The 21525-nt window shown below is 42.4% G+C and overlaps 3 protein-coding genes across 6 annotated transcripts in view; 2 read left to right on the top strand and 1 right to left on the bottom strand.

Moving 5' to 3' along the window:
• Positions 1–1638: 1638 nt before the first annotated feature.
• LOC112881980 (eukaryotic translation initiation factor 3 subunit E-like) overlaps positions 1639–21525 on the top strand; it is an 88184-nt gene continuing 68297 nt past the window's right edge. Inside the window, exons 1-7 of one of the 2 annotated variants that reach the window (XM_025946916.1) lie at positions 1641–2106; positions 2666–2893; positions 2982–3103; positions 3539–3758; positions 4139–4281; positions 4653–4790; positions 4952–5239. In XM_025946916.1, the coding sequence (XP_025802701.1) occupies positions 1744–2106; positions 2666–2893; positions 2982–3103; positions 3539–3758; positions 4139–4281; positions 4653–4790; positions 4952–5126 (1389 nt within the window). In that variant the 5' untranslated portion in view covers positions 1641–1743 and the 3' untranslated portion in view covers positions 5127–5239. Of the gene's footprint in view, positions 2107–2665; positions 2894–2981; positions 3104–3538; positions 3759–4138; positions 4282–4652; positions 4791–4951; positions 5240–21525 lie in introns of those variants that run through there. The other variant, XM_025946920.1, reaches the window with a different exon arrangement.
• Positions 8844–12249, bottom strand: LOC112881982 (protein FAM133-like). 2 transcript variants are annotated; one of them, XM_025946922.1, is made up of 4 exons: positions 11898–12249; positions 10416–10606; positions 9858–10101; positions 8844–9370 (listed from the first exon to the last, which is right to left on the bottom strand). In XM_025946922.1, the coding sequence occupies exons 2-4, from the start codon at positions 10582–10584 to the stop codon at positions 9016–9018; spliced, it is 768 nt and encodes a 255-aa protein (XP_025802707.1). In that variant the 5' UTR covers positions 10585–10606; positions 11898–12249; the 3' UTR covers positions 8844–9015. The 2 variants fall into 2 exon arrangements, with proteins under 2 accessions (XP_025802707.1, XP_025802706.1); XM_025946921.1 differs by having other exon boundaries at positions 10416–10610.
• On the top strand, positions 13134–20471 carry LOC112881978 (pentatricopeptide repeat-containing protein At2g41720-like). Of its 2 annotated transcripts, none has more exons than XM_025946912.1 (11): positions 13134–13656; positions 14523–14695; positions 15049–15154; positions 15370–16479; positions 16550–16655; positions 16734–16938; positions 17539–17671; positions 18249–18353; positions 18764–18884; positions 19752–19994; positions 20083–20471. In XM_025946912.1, exons 1-10 carry the CDS (start codon positions 13165–13167, stop codon positions 19853–19855), a joined length of 2655 nt encoding a protein of 884 aa, XP_025802697.1. In that variant the 5' UTR covers positions 13134–13164; the 3' UTR covers positions 19856–19994; positions 20083–20471. The 2 variants fall into 2 exon arrangements, with proteins under 2 accessions (XP_025802697.1, XP_025802698.1); XM_025946913.1 differs by having other exon boundaries at positions 13140–13656; positions 19804–19994.

Genomic DNA, 21525 nt, shown 5'->3' on the forward strand with positions numbered 1-21525 from the left:
TGCTCATATACTTATGCAATAGAATTAACTGAGTTTCAACATGACATAATATATAGAATTAATCCAAAGTGCATATTGTTCAAGGACACAAGCGGCTTAATTAATCCCAATTGCCAATGAGAAACAAAGAATTAGTGGCTGAATCAAAATCGCAGTGCAGGAACCTAAAACAAAAAATCAAAAATCAAGCCAGCTGGGATGCGGTCAGCTTGGGGGGGGGGGGCGGGCACCACCGGCGGGCGGAGCGGGCACCGCTGCCCGGGAGGGGGGGCAGGCGCCGCCGGGCGCTCGAGGCGGAGCGGGCAGGGGCTCGGGGCGGAGCGGGTGCCGCCGGCCGCTTCGGGGCAGAGCGGGCACCGCTGCGGGAGGGGGGGCAGGCGCCGCCGGGCGCTCGAGGCGGAGCGGGCAGGGGCTCGGGGCGGAGCGGGCACCGCGGCCCGCCCTGCCGGGGCGGCGGCGGCGAGCGCCACCGGCCGCTCGAGGCGGAGCGGGCAGGGGCTCGGGTAGAGCAGGCACCGCCGCCGGAGGGGGGGGGGGCGGGATCCACCGGCGGCGCGGGAGGAGGTGGGCGTCGGGGGTGAGCGGTACCCGTAGCCCTTGGGTGCGGGAGCAAGAATGGGAGCGCTCGCGTCCGGTGGTTTCGGAGGAGCCGTTTCGTTCCGGATATTAGGAGAATATTCCCATCTTTTGGCTTGCAGAGCCACTCCACTCTTTCTCAGTTACAACCAAACACACAGAAAAGAGGAGCGGAGCGGCTCCGTTCCAATTCGCTCCCCAACCAAACACACCCTAACACTTTCTATTTTTATCCAACTGCGTCATGCGTCAGATTGAAATGGAAACAACTCAGCTTCCCCTCCCGCACACATCTGCATGTGTGTCAAAAAAGAACGTGACTTCGTCCCACAGTTGCCTTGCATGATCAATCTCAATTCTAAGAAAAAAAATCAATAGTTCCATAACCGTATATCCAAATCAAAATTCGATTATACCTTCATAGTCTCAAAAAGAATAGATTCAAGTAAACTGAATAATATAAATTAAGTGGGGCAAAGGACCTTACAGTATCCTTCGTACGTCTTTCTTATATCTGCCCTTGCCAAGAAGAGAGAAGGGTTTAATACCAACTGAGAGTCGGATACCAATGAATAAAGAAAAATAACGGGCTACAATCACCTATCCAATGGAGTTTTTTATTTATTTTATTTTCATATGCACAGACGCAGCTTAGAGCAAATGACGCGGAGCGAGTTTGAAGAGATTGAGTGAGTCCCTAAATATTTTTCAGCTAAAATTTGATGGATGTATTCATGACGTGTAGATGCGAAAACAAATAAAGATACCGTGAATATATTATTTTATCAAAATATTGTAATTGATATTTTAAACATTTAATTTTATTATATTTTAAACTAATTTTAAGTTCTCCTGCCGTTACTTAAAATGAGTGGATGGTTCGGAACTATGCTTTTTTCCAAGATCCTGCTTACATCCTCAGTTTTAAAGGGCGCATCAGGATTTTTTCATAGGAACGACTGATCCGAAGCACGGCCTCATCTGACCGTCCGTTTATACATGGGGCGTTAACGATCGGCAGCCGATCTACAAAACCATAAAAACCCAACACCGGCCCATCTCGTCTCCCCTCTCCCTCGTCTCCTCCCTCCCCGAGCTGCCACCCCCTCGAAACCCTAACCCTAGCCGCTCCCCGGGAGGCGGGGAGGAGAGCTCGTGGCACCGGCCATGGCGGAGCACGACCTCACCGCGCTGCTGGCGGCGCAGATGGATCGCCACCTTGTGTTCCCGCTGCTGGAGTTCCTGCAGGAGCGGCAGCTCTACTCGGAGCCGGAGATCCTCGAGGCCAAGATCCGCCTCCTCAGCGGCACCAACATGGTCGACTACGCCATGGACATCCACAAGTCGCTCCACGGCACCGACGACGTCCCCGAGGACATGGTCCGCCGCCGCGCCGAGGTCGTCTCCAGGCTCAGGTCGCTCGAGGAGGCCGCCGCCCCGCTCGTCACCTTCCTCCAGAATCCGCAGCTCGTGCAGGAGCTCAGGCCCGACAAGCAGTACAACATCCACATGCTCCAGGACCGATACCAGGTCCGGGTTTTTTTTCCTCCCACCTCTACTGATGCTCCGTTTTCGAGATAGTTTTGGGCTGGTAGGATTCCGTGTCATTAGGAAAACTGAAAATGATTTGCTCTTACAGTGAGAAAATCTTTGGGGATAGCTTATGTACTGTTTCTACATGTGGATTCATATAATTAGCATGGAATTTGGCCCTAGCTCTGTACTTTGTTGTGAGGGAATCTTGATTAGTTGGATGCAGACTGATGCTCCTTCTTTACAGATCACATCACTAGATTGTGAGATGTGTTTAATTCGGTAGCTTGCATAGTTCAATATGTTCTAGTGTAGATGTCCTAAAATCTGGGAATATGTAGTGCTTATTAGTTTCATTTGAGGTTCCCATGTATTTTTTGGTTAGTGCTTGCAAATTGGCATATAATTCCGGAGTCAAAATTTTTCTGAAGAACTGTTGCAGCTAAATGCATAGTAACTAAGATCAGAACTCAGATGGAACGTCGATGCTGTGCAACTGTATTGTTCTAGCATGTTGTATACTAATCAACTGATTCAATCCTTGTTAACAATGCAGATTGGTCCAGACCAGATTGAAGCTCTGTATCAGTATGCCAAATTTCAGTTTGAGTGTGGTAATTACTCAGGGGCTGCTGACTACTTGTACCAGTATCGTGCTTTGTGCACAAACAGTGAGAGGAGTGTGAGTGCCCTTTGGGGAAAGCTGGCAGCAGAAATCCTGATGCAGAACTGGGATGTAGCTTTGGAAGAACTTAACCGCTTGAAGGAGATAATTGATTCAAAGGTTTTCCTCTTAACGCTTTATACTTTGTTCTTTGTTGTTTATCTACATTATATTACTAACTTGTTTTGTTCCTGTTTTTTTTTGGCAGAACTTCTCATCACCTCTGAATCAGCTCCAGAACAGGATATGGCTGATGCATTGGGCTCTCTTCATCTTCTTCAACCATGAAAATGGTAGAAATGGGATCATTGATCTGTTCTTCCAGGACAGGTTTGTATGTTAAAATCTAAAATGACATAGTTCCATTGTCTTATGTTGCAACAAACTTACAGATGGTAGCATTCTGGCATAGTAGTTTAGAAAGTAGCAACAGTGAGACAAACATTGGAAAATTCTTCCAAATATCTGCATTGCAGTCTAGATGCTCATAAATCTTTTGATTCAATAGTCAGTGAAGGCATCGTTTTCTGTTGAGAGAGTAACCTCTTGAATGTATCAATGCACGGAAATATAGAACTAAGTTGTTTATAGGCTTTGAATAGCTTGTTTTTGGGAAATCTAATCTTGATTCAAAATTATTCTCTTACTGTGTACTTTTACTGGTACAGCAATCCTGTTCGATGTTGGTACTATTTTCTTCTTTGATATGGCGTTAAGGTTAAATTCTCAGGAGTCAATTTGCCTACTCACTTGTTTCTTGCCCAGGTACTTGAATGCTATTCAGACAAATGCACACCATCTCCTGAGATACCTAGCTACTGCAGTTGTTGTGAACAAAAGGAGAAGGAATATGCTTAAAGAGCTGATTAAAGTCATTCAGCAGGAGCAGCATAGCTACAAGGACCCCATAACGGAATTTCTGGAATGCTTATATGTCAACTATGATTTTGATGGTGCTCAACAGAAACTCATGGAGTGCGAGCAGGTAACTTCAAGGATGGTTTTCTCAATTTTTATCGCCAGAAATTTTTGAACTTAAATGTGTGCTTCTCGGGATATAGAAAATCTTTAAAGACAATGAATCATTTTCTTTGCAAAACATCATTCTTTTGTATGTCGCCCAGGTAAAATGTTTTGTCCATTCCAAGTTTAGTATCTTAGATGTATCATACATTCCAGGAATCTCAGCATGCTGAAGCTGTATAGTAATATATCCTATTTGAATAATTTAAATGAGCTAGGATTCTGAGGGCTTATAATATGCTTGTCTGCATTGCTGTCCCAACAATACGCAATGATCATTTTATGATATGCTGTCAAACAACCTAATGTACCTTCTTTATGTTTAAATGTGTACTTTTCTAGATTATTTTGAATGATCCTTTCCTGGGAAAGCGCATTGAAGAAGGAAATTTCGTCACTGTCCCTTTGAGAGATGAGTTCCTTGAAAGTGCTCGTCTGTTTATTTTTGAGACTTACTGCCGTATTCATCGGTGCATTGATATCGGGTATGTTCTTTTTTCTGACAGTTCATTACAATGGCATGGAAAATATCTCTTGCAATAATTATTTAGTGGGAACACAATCATAAAGTCTGGGCATGCTTTCTGTTAGGAATTGTTTGTCACTCCACCGGTTCTGTACCTACTTTTTGATTGGATTATTCTGTAGTATATTGGTAGCTTAAATCAGATCCTGTTGTTAACCACAAATGTATTGTCCTAAGGGATAGTAAATAACAATGTGTTCTGTGCAGTTTGGGAAGCAGCATTTGTTTTGTTGACTAGAACCTGTTGGTTTGCATTCTATTCTATGGACCATATAGGAACTTGGCTGTTAACATTCTAACATGTTCCTGTTATGTTATTGGAATGGACAGCATGCTTGCACAGAAGCTGAACATGAGCTACGATGAGGCAGAGTTGTGGATAATGAACTTGGTTAGGAGCTCAAAACTGGATGCCCGGATCGATTCAGTGTCCGGAACCCTTATGATGATGACCAATCACGTCAATGTGTAAGTTGCTTTGTCCATGTATACACCATGTTGATTGTAGATTCATAACATATTTTCTTCACACGTTTTGCTCTTGACTAATGTGATGTAGTTTGAATAATCTTTTGTTATAGCCAGAATAGTTATCTTCTCTGCTTACACTGGAATACATCTTTTTGCAGGCATGAGCAGATTATCGAGAGCTTGAAAGTGCTGGCCAGTCCAGATGATTTGCACTTGGGCGGCAACTTGTTGGATGGCCAAATACCTGAAAGCCTTGCAGGCCAGTACCTCAGTTTGGGAGGCCCCGGAGCGAAATATAAAATGAAAATTTTATATGTAGAAAATTATAAATAATTAGAATATATTTAGATGATTTTATGTAATAGTATCATGTAAAAGGAGTAAAAAACAAGTGTTCCTTACCGATATCTTTTTAACTTCTATGAAAAAGCAACATTCGTCTAGTATTCTTCAAATAAAAATCTTTAACTATATCTACATATTTAATATTCTTCAAAATATCACTTTCTAGTGCAATTGTCGCCAATCCATTGAGACTTTCTTGCTTCATAGTAGTACGCATGTAGATCTTTAGCAACATCACTTTGGAAAAGCTTCGCTCTGCGGGTGCAACTGTCACCGGAATAGTTAATAAAATTCTATATGCAATTTGGGCATTAGGAAAACAGCCATCCGTTTCACAAACTTTAGAATATCAAGAGGCCCCATATCTTCTTTTAGGAATAAATTCTTGGAGAAACTTCAACGCCACATGTAACATTTTGCCATCAATATCAGAATTATCACCACTCTTAATTGCAACATCAATAAGCATATCCTTTGCTTGTACATGTTTGCTGATCAAATTAACAACAGATAATATTTCATACCAGATAATTATTGCCACCGTAAATTCAAAGTCACCAAGCTCATTGTTCGCCAAGAATTTAGCTTTATTGAATATTGTTGTATTATTATCAGTATCTGATACTTCGAGTAAAGCTTCTATCCTGCATTTGGAACCTTATAGCCTTTACACTGTCAACACGACTCTCCAAACGAGTAGCTGCCAATGGCTTGAGAGTCAATCATGATAAGTTATCTTTCAAAATTTGAGTCTGAGCAAACTGTTCAATTCTTTTCCTCTTACGCTTTTCATTACCGCATTCATATTTTCTAGGCAAAATTAGCCGGGGTATACTCTTGAAGTGTGGTTTTTTGCCATAAGACACTAAAAAAAGATATCTTTGCCAAAAGATACTATAAGATTGTGGTAATTTACTATGGGACACTATACCGAATATTATATTCAATTTTAATAAAAAGCTATTGGAATGGACTAAAAGATACTAAGGTCGAGCCGGCTCCTTTGCAACCGGAAAAAATAAGATCACGACGAGCAGTGCCCGGCCGGCGCCTCGCTTGGCGGACGGCGGCACCTCTTCTACCTTCCCTGCAGCATCAACTCCTGGCGCCAGCGGACCGCGAGTGGAACCCTCTCCATGCAGCGCCCGCCTGAGGTGGCTACGGCGCTCGATCCCGGGGACGACGCCCGCTCCAGACGGCGGCGGCATTCGATTCCAGTGACGACGTCCACTCCCAGCGGAGGAGCCCGCTGTTTGAGCATGATGCAGGCCGTGAAGGACCGCAGCCTGCAGGTCACGCACGCAGCGCTCCTATAGGCCGACTGATTCTTTTCCCTGCCAGCCCCAGGCCTGCTCCCTGCGACTCTGCGAGGCTGCGATATTGCGGCGGCCGGCGACGGCGGCGGCGCGGCGCCTCGGTAAGTCGGCGTGCTCCGAGGCGGCGTAAGGTTTTGACGATGAATCGATGACGAATCGGCTACCAAGGCGGTAGCGTCGGTTCGACTTCGCAGAGAAACACAAGGGCACGCAGGCCAGATGGACGTAACAGGTCGATGGAAATCAACAGGCAGGTTAGGTTACTGGCCATTTGGGCCTGTACCTTGTAGCGGCCCAAAAATTTGGGGATCTGATGCCGTCGGCCCACTTGCACTGGGCCATGTACGGACCTGAAGCCTTGGCAACCTGACCAAAGTAAGATACATCCACCTCAGCGGAAACCACCTATCAGGGCCCGTACCATCTTCACTAGGCAACCTTAGGAAACTTGACCTCGGTCAGAACAGGTTGAGTATCCTGCCAAATCTTGCTGACCTGAATGCACTTTATCTCGCCAGGTTTCCTTCCCCAAGAGACTGGGTTGCTGGCCAAGTTGAACGTACTGGATTTGTACTCAAACCAGCTAAGAGTGAGATATACCAGCTAAGTTGAACGTCGAAATACCAGCGGAATTTAGCACCAATTGTCGGGAAATATACCGCCTGAATTCGGTCGTATGAGTGAACTGCAGTATCTGTGAATAAGTTGAACGGGTCGATGCCGGAAGAGATTGGGAGTTGCACTAAGCTAGAATCCTTGATGGTTAACCATAACAGGTTGAGTGGAGATTTGCCAGCGTCCATTGGTAACCTGAGGAACCTGCACATTGTGTTGGATGCCAGCGGCAACAAACTCACAGGTGAGCTACCTGCACAGCTTGGGAACTTGGCGATGTTGGAGCTCTTGAACCTCTCCCATAATCAGTTCAGTGGAAGCATTCCGAAATCCATTGCTGGCATGGTTAAGTCCGTCAACACTTGATGTGTCATACAACAGCTTGGGAGGGCCTCTTCCAATAGGACGACTATTCCACAATGCCACAATAGGATGGTTCCTGCACAACAAAGGCTTGTGTGGCAATATCTCAGGCCTGCCAACATGCTCTTCAACTTCAGAAATGGAATATCAGAGGAGGGATTCAAACAATGGTGCTTGCAATTTATATCCCCCTGTGTGTAGCTACTAGTCTTGCACTTTTTGCTGTTGCTACGACTATTCACAAAAGGAGCATGCAGCAAAACACTATGTACACAGATAGAATAGATGTGCTTTCAGTGTGGAATTTTGATGGAAAACTAGCATTTGAAGATATTAACGCAGCTACAGAAAACTTCAGTGAAAGATGTATAGTAGGCTCAGGGGGCTATGGCACTGTCTACAAAGCTCATCTTCAAGGAGGGAGATTGGCTGCAGTGAAAAAACTTCATCAAACAGATGAACAAACGATTGATGAAAAGAGATTCCTTAGTGAAATTGAAGTGAAGTGCTGACGAAGATACGGCATAGAAGCATCGGCAAGCTGTATGGATTTTGCTCTCATACAAGGTACAAGTTTCTAGTATATGATTACATCGAGAGAGGAAATCTTCATGCTACCTTGCAAAATGAGGAGCTTGCAAAGGAACTAGACTGGCAGAAGCGAGTTGCCATTGCAAAAGACGGGGCTCAAGCTATCTACTACTTGCACCATGGATAACAAGTAACAACATCTTGCTAGATGCAGATTTCAAGGCTGGCTTGTGTTTCAGATTTTGGAATAGCAAGGATGCTAAAACCCGATTCATCCAATTGGAGCGAACTAGTAGGAACATATGGTTATATAGCCCCCGGTATGTAGTCAGTTACTTTCTTCTACATTGCAAATATATTCTTGTTACCATTTACGAATATCAAATATACTGCAGTTTGGTTTCATGTTTGATTATTGATTTGTTCTTTAATTTGATTTTTGATGCAGAGCTTTTCTTACACATCAGTGGTGACAACGAAATGCGATGTCTACAGCTTCGGTGTCGTTGCGCTGGAGATTGTGATGGGGATGTACACCTCAGAGATACAGTACCTTGCTTCCAGGGAACAGCATCGGGAGCTTGTAATGGAGGATATGTTGGACAAGCGCCAATCATCTCCAACAATTGTAGAAGAGAACGAAATTGCTCTTCTTGTGGAACTGGCATTTGCTTGCCTGCAAACTTCTCCTCAGTTTAGGCCAGAGATGGAGGATGTCTATCTGAAACTGGCTCTGCACAAACCACCTTCTTCGTTTGCCTCACCTTCTCATGCACCTAGACCAGAAGAAATAATAGAAGTGTTAGGTCATCTGTGTTGTGTCAAGCAATTCATAGTGTTAATACTGTTAATGCAAAGTGATAAAATCTCAACGACAATGTGAAATTGCAACAACGTGGTATTATAAGAAGCATAGTCCATTCCACAATCTACACAATGCCAAGTTCTCTATACAATACAGTTTCAAGTTACAGCAACAATCAGGTCACTGCCACTTTCAGGGCAGAACCATTGTGTACATTTCTATCTCGCTAACAGGCAAGACCACTCATTCACTCCCTTCTTCGGCTTTTGTGATGGTGGTGATGGCGATGCTTGGATTTCTTCGTGTCCTTTTCCTTCCTTTTATCCCTCTTCTCTTTTTTCTCAGACTTCCTTTTCTTTTCCTTCTTGCTCTGTGGTTCAGAGCTCGATCCCCTTCCGTCCAACGTTTCCTTGCACCAATGATCATCAGGAGACTTGGACCTCAAAAACAAAGGCTTTTCTGGGCCTTGTACTCGACGTTCCCATTTTTCTTCCAAACGTATATCAGGACTAGGTCCGTTTTCATGACAACGGGATGAAGAATCAAGGTATGGACCAGGCTCGTCCATCCTAGAACCAATGGCCCCACGTCCTCGTTTCACCCTAACAAAATAGCAACAATACACTTGTTAAGCAACACAAGGAAATAGGTAACGCATGGAAAGGTTTACATCATTAACAAATTTAAATACATAATATAATAGCATAATAGCATTCATAGACAGAATAATGTGGTACTTATATTGCTATACAAAATAATCTAACTAACTATATTTTCAATTGCTAAAAAAATGAACATCATCCTAAAGGTATTCCATATAGAAATATATTGATACAAATTTTGTATATCGAACATGCATATAATTTAACTCATTGTTGGTCAAAATCTACAAAAGCTTAACTTTTACAAAAACAAATTACACCTATCATTGATTGATGGACAAAGGGAGTACTATCGAAGATGTATATAGATTGCATGTTTTTTCATAGACGATTATGAGTAAAATAATATCAGTTATATGCAGGTGTTACATCAAGAAAATAATGGATATTTCTTGCATTAAAGAAAATAATGGATATTCTAACTGACCTTGAATGAAGAAATCTTTCAATTTCGTCTTCCTTGAGACCATCCTCCTGGTCTGAGTAAGAAGTACTATAAGTGGTCCCTTCTTGTTCAACCCTTGAGCTGGAGCTATGGTTTCTCATTTCACTTTTGCGCTTCTCGCCTCTAGAATCATCACAATCTTTACTTCTGCCTTTCATCTTTGACTCCAACTCCAGCTCCTTTTCCCTAGCACGCCACATTTCATTGATCTCCACAACACGGTTTGCTGCAGTACAACAACATATTTCAATTCAGACTTACTAAAGATCTATTTGATGTCAATAAAAAAATTGTGACACAGGGCCAATAATACTTTTGACCCTTAAGAATGTGACGTCAATATACTTTTAAATAACCAAATTAGAATTTCTACAAGATTACATGAATCCAACTGTTTTTCCCCCTAGTTTGGTAAGTTTCTACAGGATTTCCTTCGCAAACATAGACAATACAGAAAAAAGAGTGGCAATGATTCAATAAATTGAAGATGCAGATGCATCATTCAAGCAACTAACACCAAGGGAATGCCACAATGCTAACCTTGCTGAACTCCACGAACAGTCGCTGTGAGGAACCGTGAGTTTGGACGATGCCTTACATTAGGCTTTCGTAGATATGCATGAACACCTTCCCTGTCAGCCTCTATCTGTAATCTCCGTGCCTCTTCAAGTAGTAAAGATGCCAGACGATTCTCTGTCTCCAGATCCATTGTCTAACTCTGAGTTCAACAACTGGCTGTCCAGAAATGAAATCTTTACTAATAGAATAAACATATAAATTATTGGCATATTGCTACAGGGATATACTTATGATGAAGCATGAAAGTTCTTTAGAGCGAAAAACAAAAGGAACCTCGGCTTTCTGAATTTCCATCATATAATTGATCTGCACTATTTTGCTTGGGCGTATGGGAATGTGCCTTTGGCAATAAAAGAACTTATTACTATAGTGTTTGATCAAATTAAGTTGTAAGATTCAAGCAGTCTCATTGAAACTAATAATTTGTCAGGTCAACCCAGGAAAGCTGAAATGCACCAGAGTGATGTGGTAAAGTTGATGCATGGATCTGGAGCACGCAAGGTAACAGTGGTTGCAAAGGAACAGTGCAGGATGTTGCTTGGTGTAAGCTATGTACTACTTTACAAATGATCCAAACAGAACATGGACACTAAAAAATAGATATCCTAAAAACATTCTATAATGAGCAATTGCAATAACGGAATTCATGAATTGGTTCATATAAATGCTATCCATCCCGACAAAAAAAATTACTATAACATTAACAGCCTAAAGATGTCTTTAAAAGACTAAAACTGGACCCGATGAGGAGTCATGAATGGCAAAAGTAACCAAATTTAATTGAGTATTTCTTAAGAAACCACTCTTAAGGATAAACCTAGGTTAAACACAAAGCAATTACTAGTGTCATAAAGGTCACACATGACACAAGAAGTTGCATAAGTTGAACAGAAACACTACAATTTGTTCAATTAAATAAGAAATTTGCCACGAAACAGGTCAGCAGGAATGGAAAAACCATGCACATCCCACTAAACGTACACAGGACCTTCAGAGAAAAGATTATAGATCTTTGGGCCATATTTTACGGTGAACTATGGCTTGAGTGCTTGACTCTTTCGGAATTTTTTATAAGTACCAAACATACATCTGCGCCCATAGAGCGAGTCTATCAGATACCAGATAATGCTGCGGCGCAAGAACGATACGTAACCACGAGGAAACACAGAACAAGCAGCCTGCTTTGCCCAACCTCCTCCAAACATGGTCTGGCACAACGTGTAGCCGGGGGGATCGAGTGGAACCCCCCAAAATTCAATTTCTTCGCAAACTTCGCCAGCTTCTACCAGTACCTCTCCACGCAACAAGCAATGCGTACTAGTAGAGCAGGAAAAATCTGAATTTGGTTGCTCACGGCTCACGGGTCGCAGCACATGAAAGATCCCGCCGAACAGGACGCGGCGCGATCCGGCCGAGCAGCCAAGCAAGGTTAGGGTTCCTTACCAGGTGAAGGAGAGGCCTGTCCAGGCCCGGATGGATCCCCTCCCCGCGCCGGTCCTCTAGCGCCGAGGAGGAGGGGGACGACGAAGACGGCGGCGGGCGCGAGAGACGGAACCCCTTCGCGGTGGGGGGGCCGGGCAGGCGGCGAGCTCCGCTCCGGCGGAAGGAGGCGCGGAGGCGCCCTTGGCCGGCGGAGAGCGCTCGATGGGGGGCGCGAGCGGGCCGAGGAGGCGGGGGTGGGTCGTGAAGGAAGAGGCGCACGCGTTCTTTCCTCGCCGCCGCGTCGCCGCCGCCGTGGGGAGAGAGGAGGGGAGGAGGGCTCGGTTGGTTGGGTACAGCTGGATCCCTGCCAGACGAGTTCGGTGGGACCGTGGGAGAGAGGTGAGCGAGAGCAAGCCCAGACCCGGCCCGTTGGTCTGATGAGCAGGATGCCGGCCCGTTCGAGGGTTCGAAGAAGGTTAACATTTTGGCAACAGATTAACGTCCATCCTCACTCCAAAATTTACCTCTCGCTGCTTCTTTTCATCTTTTGCATTGTTCCATGCTCTCCCTACTTAGACCCTGAAATGTTCAAGCTGAGCATGGGAACCAAAGCAATACATAGTATATCGTGCTCATGTTACATTATATATCTAATTCGTAGAGCCGATCAGACTACCAACATATAATAGATTGCACTGTGTGCATCTGACTAGAAGATTATATAGGCTACCAAACATCTTTATGAAAAAATAATGGTCGGGTGGCTAATGGTCAATATGTAACGCTTAAAGCAGCCACGGTGTAGACGAGGCTTGAAGGTTTCATCACCATGACATACATAAGTGATACTCTAGCTCTTGTTTTATTACAGTGTGCGACATCGATGCCCAAAATCTGATCCATCTCACAATCAAATAGTATGATAGAAATAGTATTGTAAACAATCATTTCTTCTTTTTCATCGGCTTTCCTCTGCACACCTACGTGACAGGCTTGCTATACAATAGTTTTCTGCTGATCGAGCATCGGGGCTTGTACTATCATTGGTGCTGGCATTTTTCAACTCAGCAACGGCAGTTGCAATGGCAAAATCGAGGTTTGAAATTTCTCTCTTCTACTGGAGCATCGCCTTCTACTCACGTTGTGGCTGCTCTTATTGAGAAATAAATTACTTACTTTGTTTTCATGCTTGGACTGGCGGTTTGGGGTTTTCAGGTCGATCCATCTCAGCCCATCCCAAAAGCCTGGCCCAACCCGGCCCGAGATTTATATAACATTATCAAATCACATGAAGCAAAGCTCATGGCTGAGACGGGGAGGCCGCGCCAGCTCACCAACGCCCGCGCTATCCAAACCCCCGCGCATCCGCAACGGTAAAGCCGCGCCGCCGATGGCTTCCGCTCCCGCGCCCCCGCCGTCGCCGTCGCCGTCGCCGTGCCCCGACGCACGGGCCCCGCGCGTCGTCCGCGCGCCGCCGCGGCGTCCCCCGCCCCGCGCGCCCGGTCCTCCGCCCTGGGCGGAGCGCCGCCCCGCGGTGTCCGTCGACCTCGACCGCGGCCGCCGGGCGGCCCGCGCCGAGGTGGAAGGCGTCCGCGCCGCGTCGCTCCCCGCGCGGCACCGCCTGCGCGTGGAGGGCACCCGGTGGCAGCGGGACTGGAAGGTGTCCGAGGCCGCCGCGCGCGTGCTCGCGCTGCCCCCCGCCGACGCGCACGCCGTCGACGCCGTGCTCAACAGCTGGGCCGGCCGCTTCGCCCGCCGCAATTTCCCGCTCCTCATCCGCGTATGCCCCCCGTTCTCTCTTTGCTTGCCACCTGCTTGCTACGTGTTCGATGAGATGACTGTTGGTGCGGATGCCACTATTGGCTAGTAGTGTGCGGTGTGCCATTCAAATGGGTCGAGGGGAGCGGAAAAAATAGTTCTTTTTACCGCTAAATTGGTACGATTGGCATGTAATTTGCCACCCTGGCCCACATTCAGTGACTCAGATGGACCCACCCACGCCCACATTTAGTTTTGTGCCACTAAATTGGTGCGAGGGGAGCAGGACGTCACTGAACTATGTTGCTTGAACTTATAGTACAGCATTTATTTTGTTTAGTTCATCTTGAGTTCCAGTTGTTATTGACGTCCGAGTCATTCATGGTTGGGCATATGTTCAATTTCGATATGCAAGGATTCTTGGTTTGTTGATAACATGATAGTTAAGTTATCATAGTAGTTTTAACTTTTAAGTATTCTATGTCAACTATCTTTTGGCGCTTTATCTAAGGACTCAACTACAATAGTCCTGCATCTATTTGCAGGTGGCATAGGCAACTCTGCTGATATATTTTAGTTGTCCACGGAGTCCTTAATTGTGTACGCTAGTTCCATTTACTTTGTTCACGATTTTCAGTATGTCTCAAAACCTATGGTTTTCTCATTCAGTCCAGAAAATCTAGTTATTCTCTCAAGATTCAGTTGCCACCATCATTTTTGTGCTCCCAATATTGATTTATTAGAGTGTATGGTAGAATCCCCTAGTAGCTACTTCATTTGCAAGTTGTTGTTCTTATTTATAACTAACCAAAAATCTCCATAAATTCACTAAATACAAGCTAGCCTGTTCCAGTGATAATGAACTCACACAGTTTGTATCACTTGTAGGAAATCACAATTTCTGGATCCTTGAAACATGCTGTACATGTGTTCCGCTGGATGAAAAATCAGGAGAATTACTGTGCTCGTAATGACATTTATGGCATGATGATAAGGTTACATGCTAGACACAATCAGGTTGATCAGGCACGTGGCCTGTTTTTTGAGATGCAAGAATGGCGGTATGAGTGCTATATGTCATACTTTCAACACCTTAATCAATATCGACCTATTATTTTCTTTCACCCTTACTAGAAGTCATAGAGCCATATCACTCCTAGAATGGCTTTTTGTTTAAACTAAGAAAACAAGTTTGTTGTAGGAGGTCTACTGCTTCAGCATATTAGACTGCCATTCAGAAAATTTGTGGTGTTGTAATGTTATTATGTCACATCAATAAGACATCTTCTTAAAATATAATTTACATGCATCTTTTGTTCTTGTATTGTTTTATCATTAGTTTGGTTAAATGATAGCCTTACAATTATCTGATCACTCTTGGCCTTTTTGTTTTACTTAAATGGTATATCCATAGGTGCAAACCTGATGCTGATACATACAACTCTTTGATCCATGCTCATGCTCGAGCTGGCCAGTGGCGTTGGGCCATCAACATCATGGAAGATATGCAACGTGCTGCTGTAAGTACATTACTATGAAGGCATGACTTTCTGGATAACTGCTTTAAAAAATAAACAATTGAACTTTACATGCTTGTAAAGATATTCTACATAACTAGCATCTTGAGGCTCCTGTAATATTACTGAATGATAAACATCATCATATAGATAATCCGAGTCATTATACGTCATGGTTGGTTTAGTTTGCTCCTGTAAGAGATACCTTTTTGTTGCAGATACCTCCTAGTCGAACTACATATAATAATGTAATAAATGCATGTGGAGCTGCTGGTAACTGGAAGAAAGCTTTAGAGCTTTGTAAGAAGATGACTGAAAATGGTGTAGGACCGGATTTGATCACACACAACATTGTTTTGTCCGCTTTCAAGAATGGAGCTCAGTATTTGAAAGCCATAGCTTACTTTGAAATTATGAAATCATCTAATGTTGCCCCTGATACATTCACTTGGAATATTGTGATCCATTGCCTTGTAAAGGTTGGGCAGTATGGAGAAGCTATTGAGTTGTTTAACTCAATGAGGGAAAAAAGAACAATATGTCCTCCAGATGTTGTTACATATACTAGCATAATGTATTCTTATTCTGTTTGTGGGCAAGCTGAAAATTGCAAGGCAGTCTTTGATATGATGGTTGCTGAAGGTGTCAGGCCTAATATTGTATCCTACAATGCACTTTTGGGTGCTTATGCCTCACATGGTATGCACAAAGAGGCCTTGGAAACTTTTAAATTACTGAAGCAAAATGGATTGAGACCTGATATAGTTTCCTATACCTCCTTACTTAATGCTTATGGTAGATCTGCACAACCTGAGAAGGCTAGGGAGGTCTTTAATGAGATGAGGAAGAATGCATGCAAACCAAACAAAGTCAGTTACAATGCACTTATTGATGCTTATGGATCTACTGGAATGTTGAAGGAAGCTATTAGTTTGCTGCAAGAAATGGAGAGAGATGGCATTCAACCGGATGTTGTTTCAATAAGTACACTGTTAACAGCATGTGGCCGCTGCAGACAACTAACTAAAATTGACACAATTCTTGCAGCAGCTAAGTCTCGAGGGATCGAACTAAATACAGTTGCTTACAACTCAGGCATCGGAAGCTATTTAAGTTTGGGTGATTATGAGAAAGCTTTGGAGTTGTACGCATTAATGAGGACACGCAATGTGAAGCCAGATGCTGTAACTTACAATGTACTCATTAGTGGATCATGTAAATTGGGAAGGTATGCAGAATCTCTGAAATTTTTTGAAGACATGATGGACCTGAAAATTCATTTGACCAAGGAAGTCTACTCGTCCGTCATTTGTTCATATGTCAAACAAGTAAGTATTGCTGACATTAACTATCTGGTTCCCTGTAAAGAATTGGTATGCTAACAATCGTTTAATTCAGGGAAAACTAAGCGAAGCAGAATCCACTTTTAGTTCTATGAAAGAATCTGGTTGCTTCCCTGATGTTTTGACATATACTGCAATGATTAAAGCCTATAGCGATGATGGTAAGATTCTCTTATGATGAGAAAATGTTTCAATAATTTTAAGTTTTCAACTAATCCTGTGTCCATATGGATCATAAGGGAGCTGGAGGAGAGCGTGGGACCTATTCAAAGAGATGGAAAGTAATGATGTGCAACCAGATGCCATTGTATGTTCATCCCTCATGGAAGCATTGAATAATGGAAGCCAACCTGAAAGGGTCCTTCAGTTGATGAAATTCATGAAGCAAAAACAGATACCATTGAACCAAAAGGCTTATTTTGAGATAATAGCTTCATGCAGCATGTATGTTTATCCACCGTCTTAAGTTGCATGTGCACTGTAACTAGTTTATTATTGTTGAAATAGTATTCACTGTCCATTATTATTTTAACTTGTTAAATGCATATATACGTTGATGTAGTGACACAATGTTGGTAGTTTGCACGACATATTTAGGTGTGGGTAACTTTCTGGTTTCTGCCACGTTAAATAGTATTATGCAGACGAACTTTTGTATTACGATTTGTATTTATTATGATACCATTTGAGATAGCAGGATAAAACCTTGGGGTGGGTGAGATCTCTCTTATTTCTGTTTGATCAAAATTTTTTAGTTCACAAACTGATGTTTGAGGCTACCGGGTCTGTTTGTTTGCTTACTCTGTTCAAATGATAGTTCAGTAATTCAGTGACATCGTCTTTTTTTTTTACTAGTTGAGCATTTGCAGTTTTAGAAAGTGAGCCCCTGTAGTCTGCACTTTAGCTATTATCATTTGGATCATGTCTTGCTTTTGTCTTGTTTCCATGCATCTTTAATGTTCTATTTTTCATTTGTTCTATTTCTTTTGAGAGGTTACTAGTGCTGCTAGTTTAACTAGGGAGACCTTTGATGCTCTGCAACAGGCTACGGGAATGGAAAACAGCCAGTGAAATAATTGAACAATTGGATTCCTCCCTCTCATCCATTTCTGTTGGCACACTAAACCATCTTTTGAATTTTCTTGGAAAATGTGGCAAGACAGAGAGCATGATGAAGGTATAATTGGCCCCTTTAACATAGGTGTCGTTCTATAACCTCTTTGTATAATTTTCAACTTCGACATATGATGGAATTAAGTACCTTGGTATCATTTATTTTCAGTACGCAGTCCATACCTGTCAGTAATTGCACTGGTGCAAGTGAATGTTATCCTAAAAAAAAACAGTATTGTTCAATATTGACATGAGCAATTCAGAAAGAGAGATTCCTAATTTCAGAGGAATCACTACTTTTGTATGATCTTAATCTTTACTGAAGTGGTTTTAATGCCACCAATGTGCGACAGCAACATGTAGATCCATGCATCTCATATATATTGCTGGTCTCTACCAAATAAAATGATTCAAGGGTTAAGAATACTACTGACATCTATACTGGTTTTAACTCATCTCCACTTCTTTTGTGAATATATTTGATGCTTGAGGAACACACAGACTTGTTTTGTACACTTGTGAGAGAAAACAGTTTCAGTAGTGGTGCTTTGTCTGTGGGGTGTGCAATTCCTGTTGCTGCTTCCCCATGAACTCTTTCAAGGATGAGACTAAGCTTATTGTTATGATTTTCTATCCTGCAGCTGTTCTATAAGATGGTGACTTCATGCTCTACTGTGGGCCTTTCTACTTATACGGTTCTGCTGAGAAACCTTTTAGTTGTTGGGAAATGGAGAAAGTATATTGAGGTATACAGGTCATATCATTAGGCAGCTATATTGTTACATTTGAATAGTAGCTGATGGGTCCTTCAAAAAAAAGATTCCCTTAAAAGATAAAAGAACGACATTCTCTAGATTCCATCTACAATTGCTAAATTGTGATAAGATGATTGTGTATTAAAGATCTGCCATTTTTCTTTTGGACAAGAACTCCATACATTTTTTTTCTGTTTGACATCTTTTGTCTTGGTCTTTTGTTGTGAAACCTGGATCCATTATGTCCTGTTGTAAAAATTAGAATTGTGGCAAATTCAACATTCTGCCTCCAACAACTGTAACATAAGCATTTTAAAATTGGGGTGATTAATATTTGATTGGAAATATGTGAAACAGGGGGAAAAGATGGATGATAGTTTGCCTTTGTTTGGCCTATGTAGGTGTTGCAGTGGATGGAAGATGCTGGTGTCCGTCCAACACTATATATGTATCAAAGTGTACTTCCATATATCTGGAGAGACAACAGTATGGACTATGTTACTCTCATGCAAGAAAAAATAAGTATGGCACTTTCTAATCTTATTATTATTTACATAAAAAACGTGTTATTGTTCTTTAATGTAATAATATCTTTAAATATTATTTATATTCAGTATTGACCTTGTTAAATCTGGAATGTCCAGCTTGGACTTTGGAGGCAAGATATGAATCCAGTTCATCTCATGTTTTGAAATTTCTCAAACTAAGCTGCTGCAAAATATAATCATTGTATTTTGTTGACCTAGCAGGGTTCATGCCTGCAAAGTTGCCATTGTTAAATTACTGTTCTTCTTCTTAGGCCTTTGTATTTTCATGTTTCAATAGTTTCCGTATTCTTAATTCATGTTTTCTGCGAAGTGTTATATTTTTTATAAAAATGTTTTGAATCAACTTATTATTATAGTATGCTATGTTATACTGATGAATATTGGGAGGAAATAAGCTGCAACATGCCGCTACTTCAATTAATCCATGTATTAGAGGGAAAAAAGAGTTATACATTTAATTAGCAAATGACTCTTTTGATAAACTAGAGTGAGATATAAAAAGGAGCTATGTGATTTACAAAGAGTACCATTGCACTTGATTGAATGTTTGGCTCCCTTTTCTTCCTTTGAATCTTCAATTGTCTGATATGCTCCTTCATGTCTAACTCGAACCACTGGTTTTTAAGTGTAGTTGTTTTACCTTTCCCAGCTGTTTTTCATACCTTTTGATTCCGTTTTATTTTTACATGATAGTGAAAAAAAAATCTCTTTTGGACTTTTGGTGAGTGCAACATACATGTATGATGAATTAAAGTGACTTTTGTTGATCAGTTCACCAGTAGTGCTTTTTCTATATGTTTTTTGCTACTCTCTTTTATGTTTCCATTTCTCCATTCACTAGGTGAACAATGCATATTTTCCTGGATGACGCATTTTATCTTTGCTCATATCAGATGCATTGAGAGAGAAGGTAACATGACTCCAGATATTTCTGCATTTGTTTGATACGGAGTACTAGAAGTCTATAACCGAATATGGAAGGCGGCATCAGATTGAAGCTAGCAGCATTCAGGGAGGACAGGATTGTGAGTGTGCCCTAGTTGGCATGGAAGCAACTTCCTCATTATTGAGAAAAATGGACATAGTAAGACTTTTTTTAATATGAAAGAGTTCATAGGTATTACCTGTTTCCATGTTAAGCTGTCTTACCGAGTTACTGATATTCTGCTTAGGGACTTTGAGAACTGAGAAATGGACATGATTCTACAATTGCGAGGTTGGCTTGGAAAAAGCATGACCCCATGAATCATCTCTATGGCTAAGATGAGAGAAATTGGGATACTTGTTACCTCTATGGCTTGGCTTGGAAAAATTAGGTTAGTCTAGTAGAGCAGAGTCTTCCATTCACCACCTAGAGTTTACAATCTTGTATGGCCATTGTAGTAGCACTTCTTCGACGTTGTAATTTGTCAATGTCTTTCAAGTAAGCAGTTTTCCCATCTTGTATCATATTGGTTTGAGAATAATTTTGTTGTGACGATGAAAAGGAGATCATAACAGGGAACACTGTATAAGGCTTTATGAAAAATATAGAGATGGCCGTATGAACAAATTAGTGATATATGATGATATATGCAATTGCAGGCAGGGAAACTCTAGGGTGACGCCATACCTGATCAGTATCAAGACTTCAAGAGTCAAACACATTTTATCGTATGTTAAAGATTTTGGAATAAAATAGGGTGTCACGCAATCTGAGATTGAGACCTTGAATATACTACACTAATTATAGTTATAGTAGGCTATATTGAAAAGTCTTTGAGTGTTTCCAATCACCTGTCATGCATGACAAGCACTGTGTTTCAAGTCGAAAAGGTGTATTTCCTTAAGTGTAGTCCTTTAGGTTGGGACTAGAACGTGATTTTCCTAGCTCACTTGATCCATGTATGAGATCTTTTCGAAATGATCAGTTTAGACACCAAAGTTTCTCTGATTGGAGTTGGGACGTGGGAGATATGGCCTACACAATATCTGCTGCTCTTGCGAGACTTTGATCTTCCAAATTTGAGCTTCCTTTGGCTTGAGCACGAGATTAGCTTGATAAACCATCAAATGATTCACCTAAGTCTTTTGGAATGAACGTTTCATCGAATGTGGACGCATTTTTCTTTTTAAGTGTACCGGGTTGAAGTTTTATTGAAAAGATACAAAGAAAATTACATCGAGCCCCTTAAACAAGCACCCCTGAAAGTAAAAGAAAAATACATTGAAGCTCAAAAGAAGTACTCCCAGTGGTCTCCGCCGCCGTCGACCGTTGCCGCCGCAGCCCGGTTCTCTTCCACCGCCTGCAGTGAAGAATCATACCAAGGATGAAGCTCGAGGCCGATACCCGTGTCGACGAAGAGCACTTACAGTTTGAAATGCCAATCAGTTGCACGCCAAACTTGACATGCGCTTGAGACGCTAAACGCTCCAGCAGATGGCTGAAAGCCATCACTCCGTCGTAGAAACTAGGATCTGGCGCCTGTCACTTCACTGGCCAACCCCAATCGACAAACAGCTTACCTAGAAAGGGGATCCATAACCACCAACCCGACTGCATAGGACATACCTCACAAGGTAATCACTGGTGGAGATTGCGCGGTGGCCGTCCTTGACTATGGCTCCGACATCTT

Source organism: Panicum hallii, chromosome 2 (assembly GCF_002211085.1).
Source record: "Panicum hallii strain FIL2 chromosome 2, PHallii_v3.1, whole genome shotgun sequence".
NCBI lineage: Eukaryota > Viridiplantae > Streptophyta > Magnoliopsida > Poales > Poaceae > Panicum > Panicum hallii.

Excerpts from the sequence above, each read along its gene's own strand:
- LOC112881978 (XM_025946912.1), top strand. The coding sequence starts at position 13,165 with ATGAAGCAAAGCTCATGGCTGAGACGGGGAGGCCGCGCCAGCTCACCA. Across the intron at positions 16,480-16,549 it reads TTTGTTCATATGTCAAACAA|GGAAAACTAAGCGAAGCAGA; the intron begins GTAAGTATTGCT and ends CGTTTAATTCAG. Across the intron at positions 17,672-18,248 it reads AGACAGAGAGCATGATGAAG|CTGTTCTATAAGATGGTGAC; the intron begins GTATAATTGGCC and ends TCTATCCTGCAG.
- LOC112881982 (XM_025946922.1), bottom strand. The coding sequence starts at position 10,584 with ATGGATCTGGAGACAGAGAATCGTCTGGCATCTTTACTACTTGAAGAG. Across the intron at positions 10,102-10,415 it reads TGTTCGTGGAGTTCAGCAAG|CAAACCGTGTTGTGGAGATC; the intron begins GTTAGCATTGTG and ends GTTGTACTGCAG. Across the intron at positions 9,371-9,857 it reads GAAAGATTTCTTCATTCAAG|GGTGAAACGAGGACGTGGGG; the intron begins GTCAGTTAGAAT and ends CTATTTTGTTAG.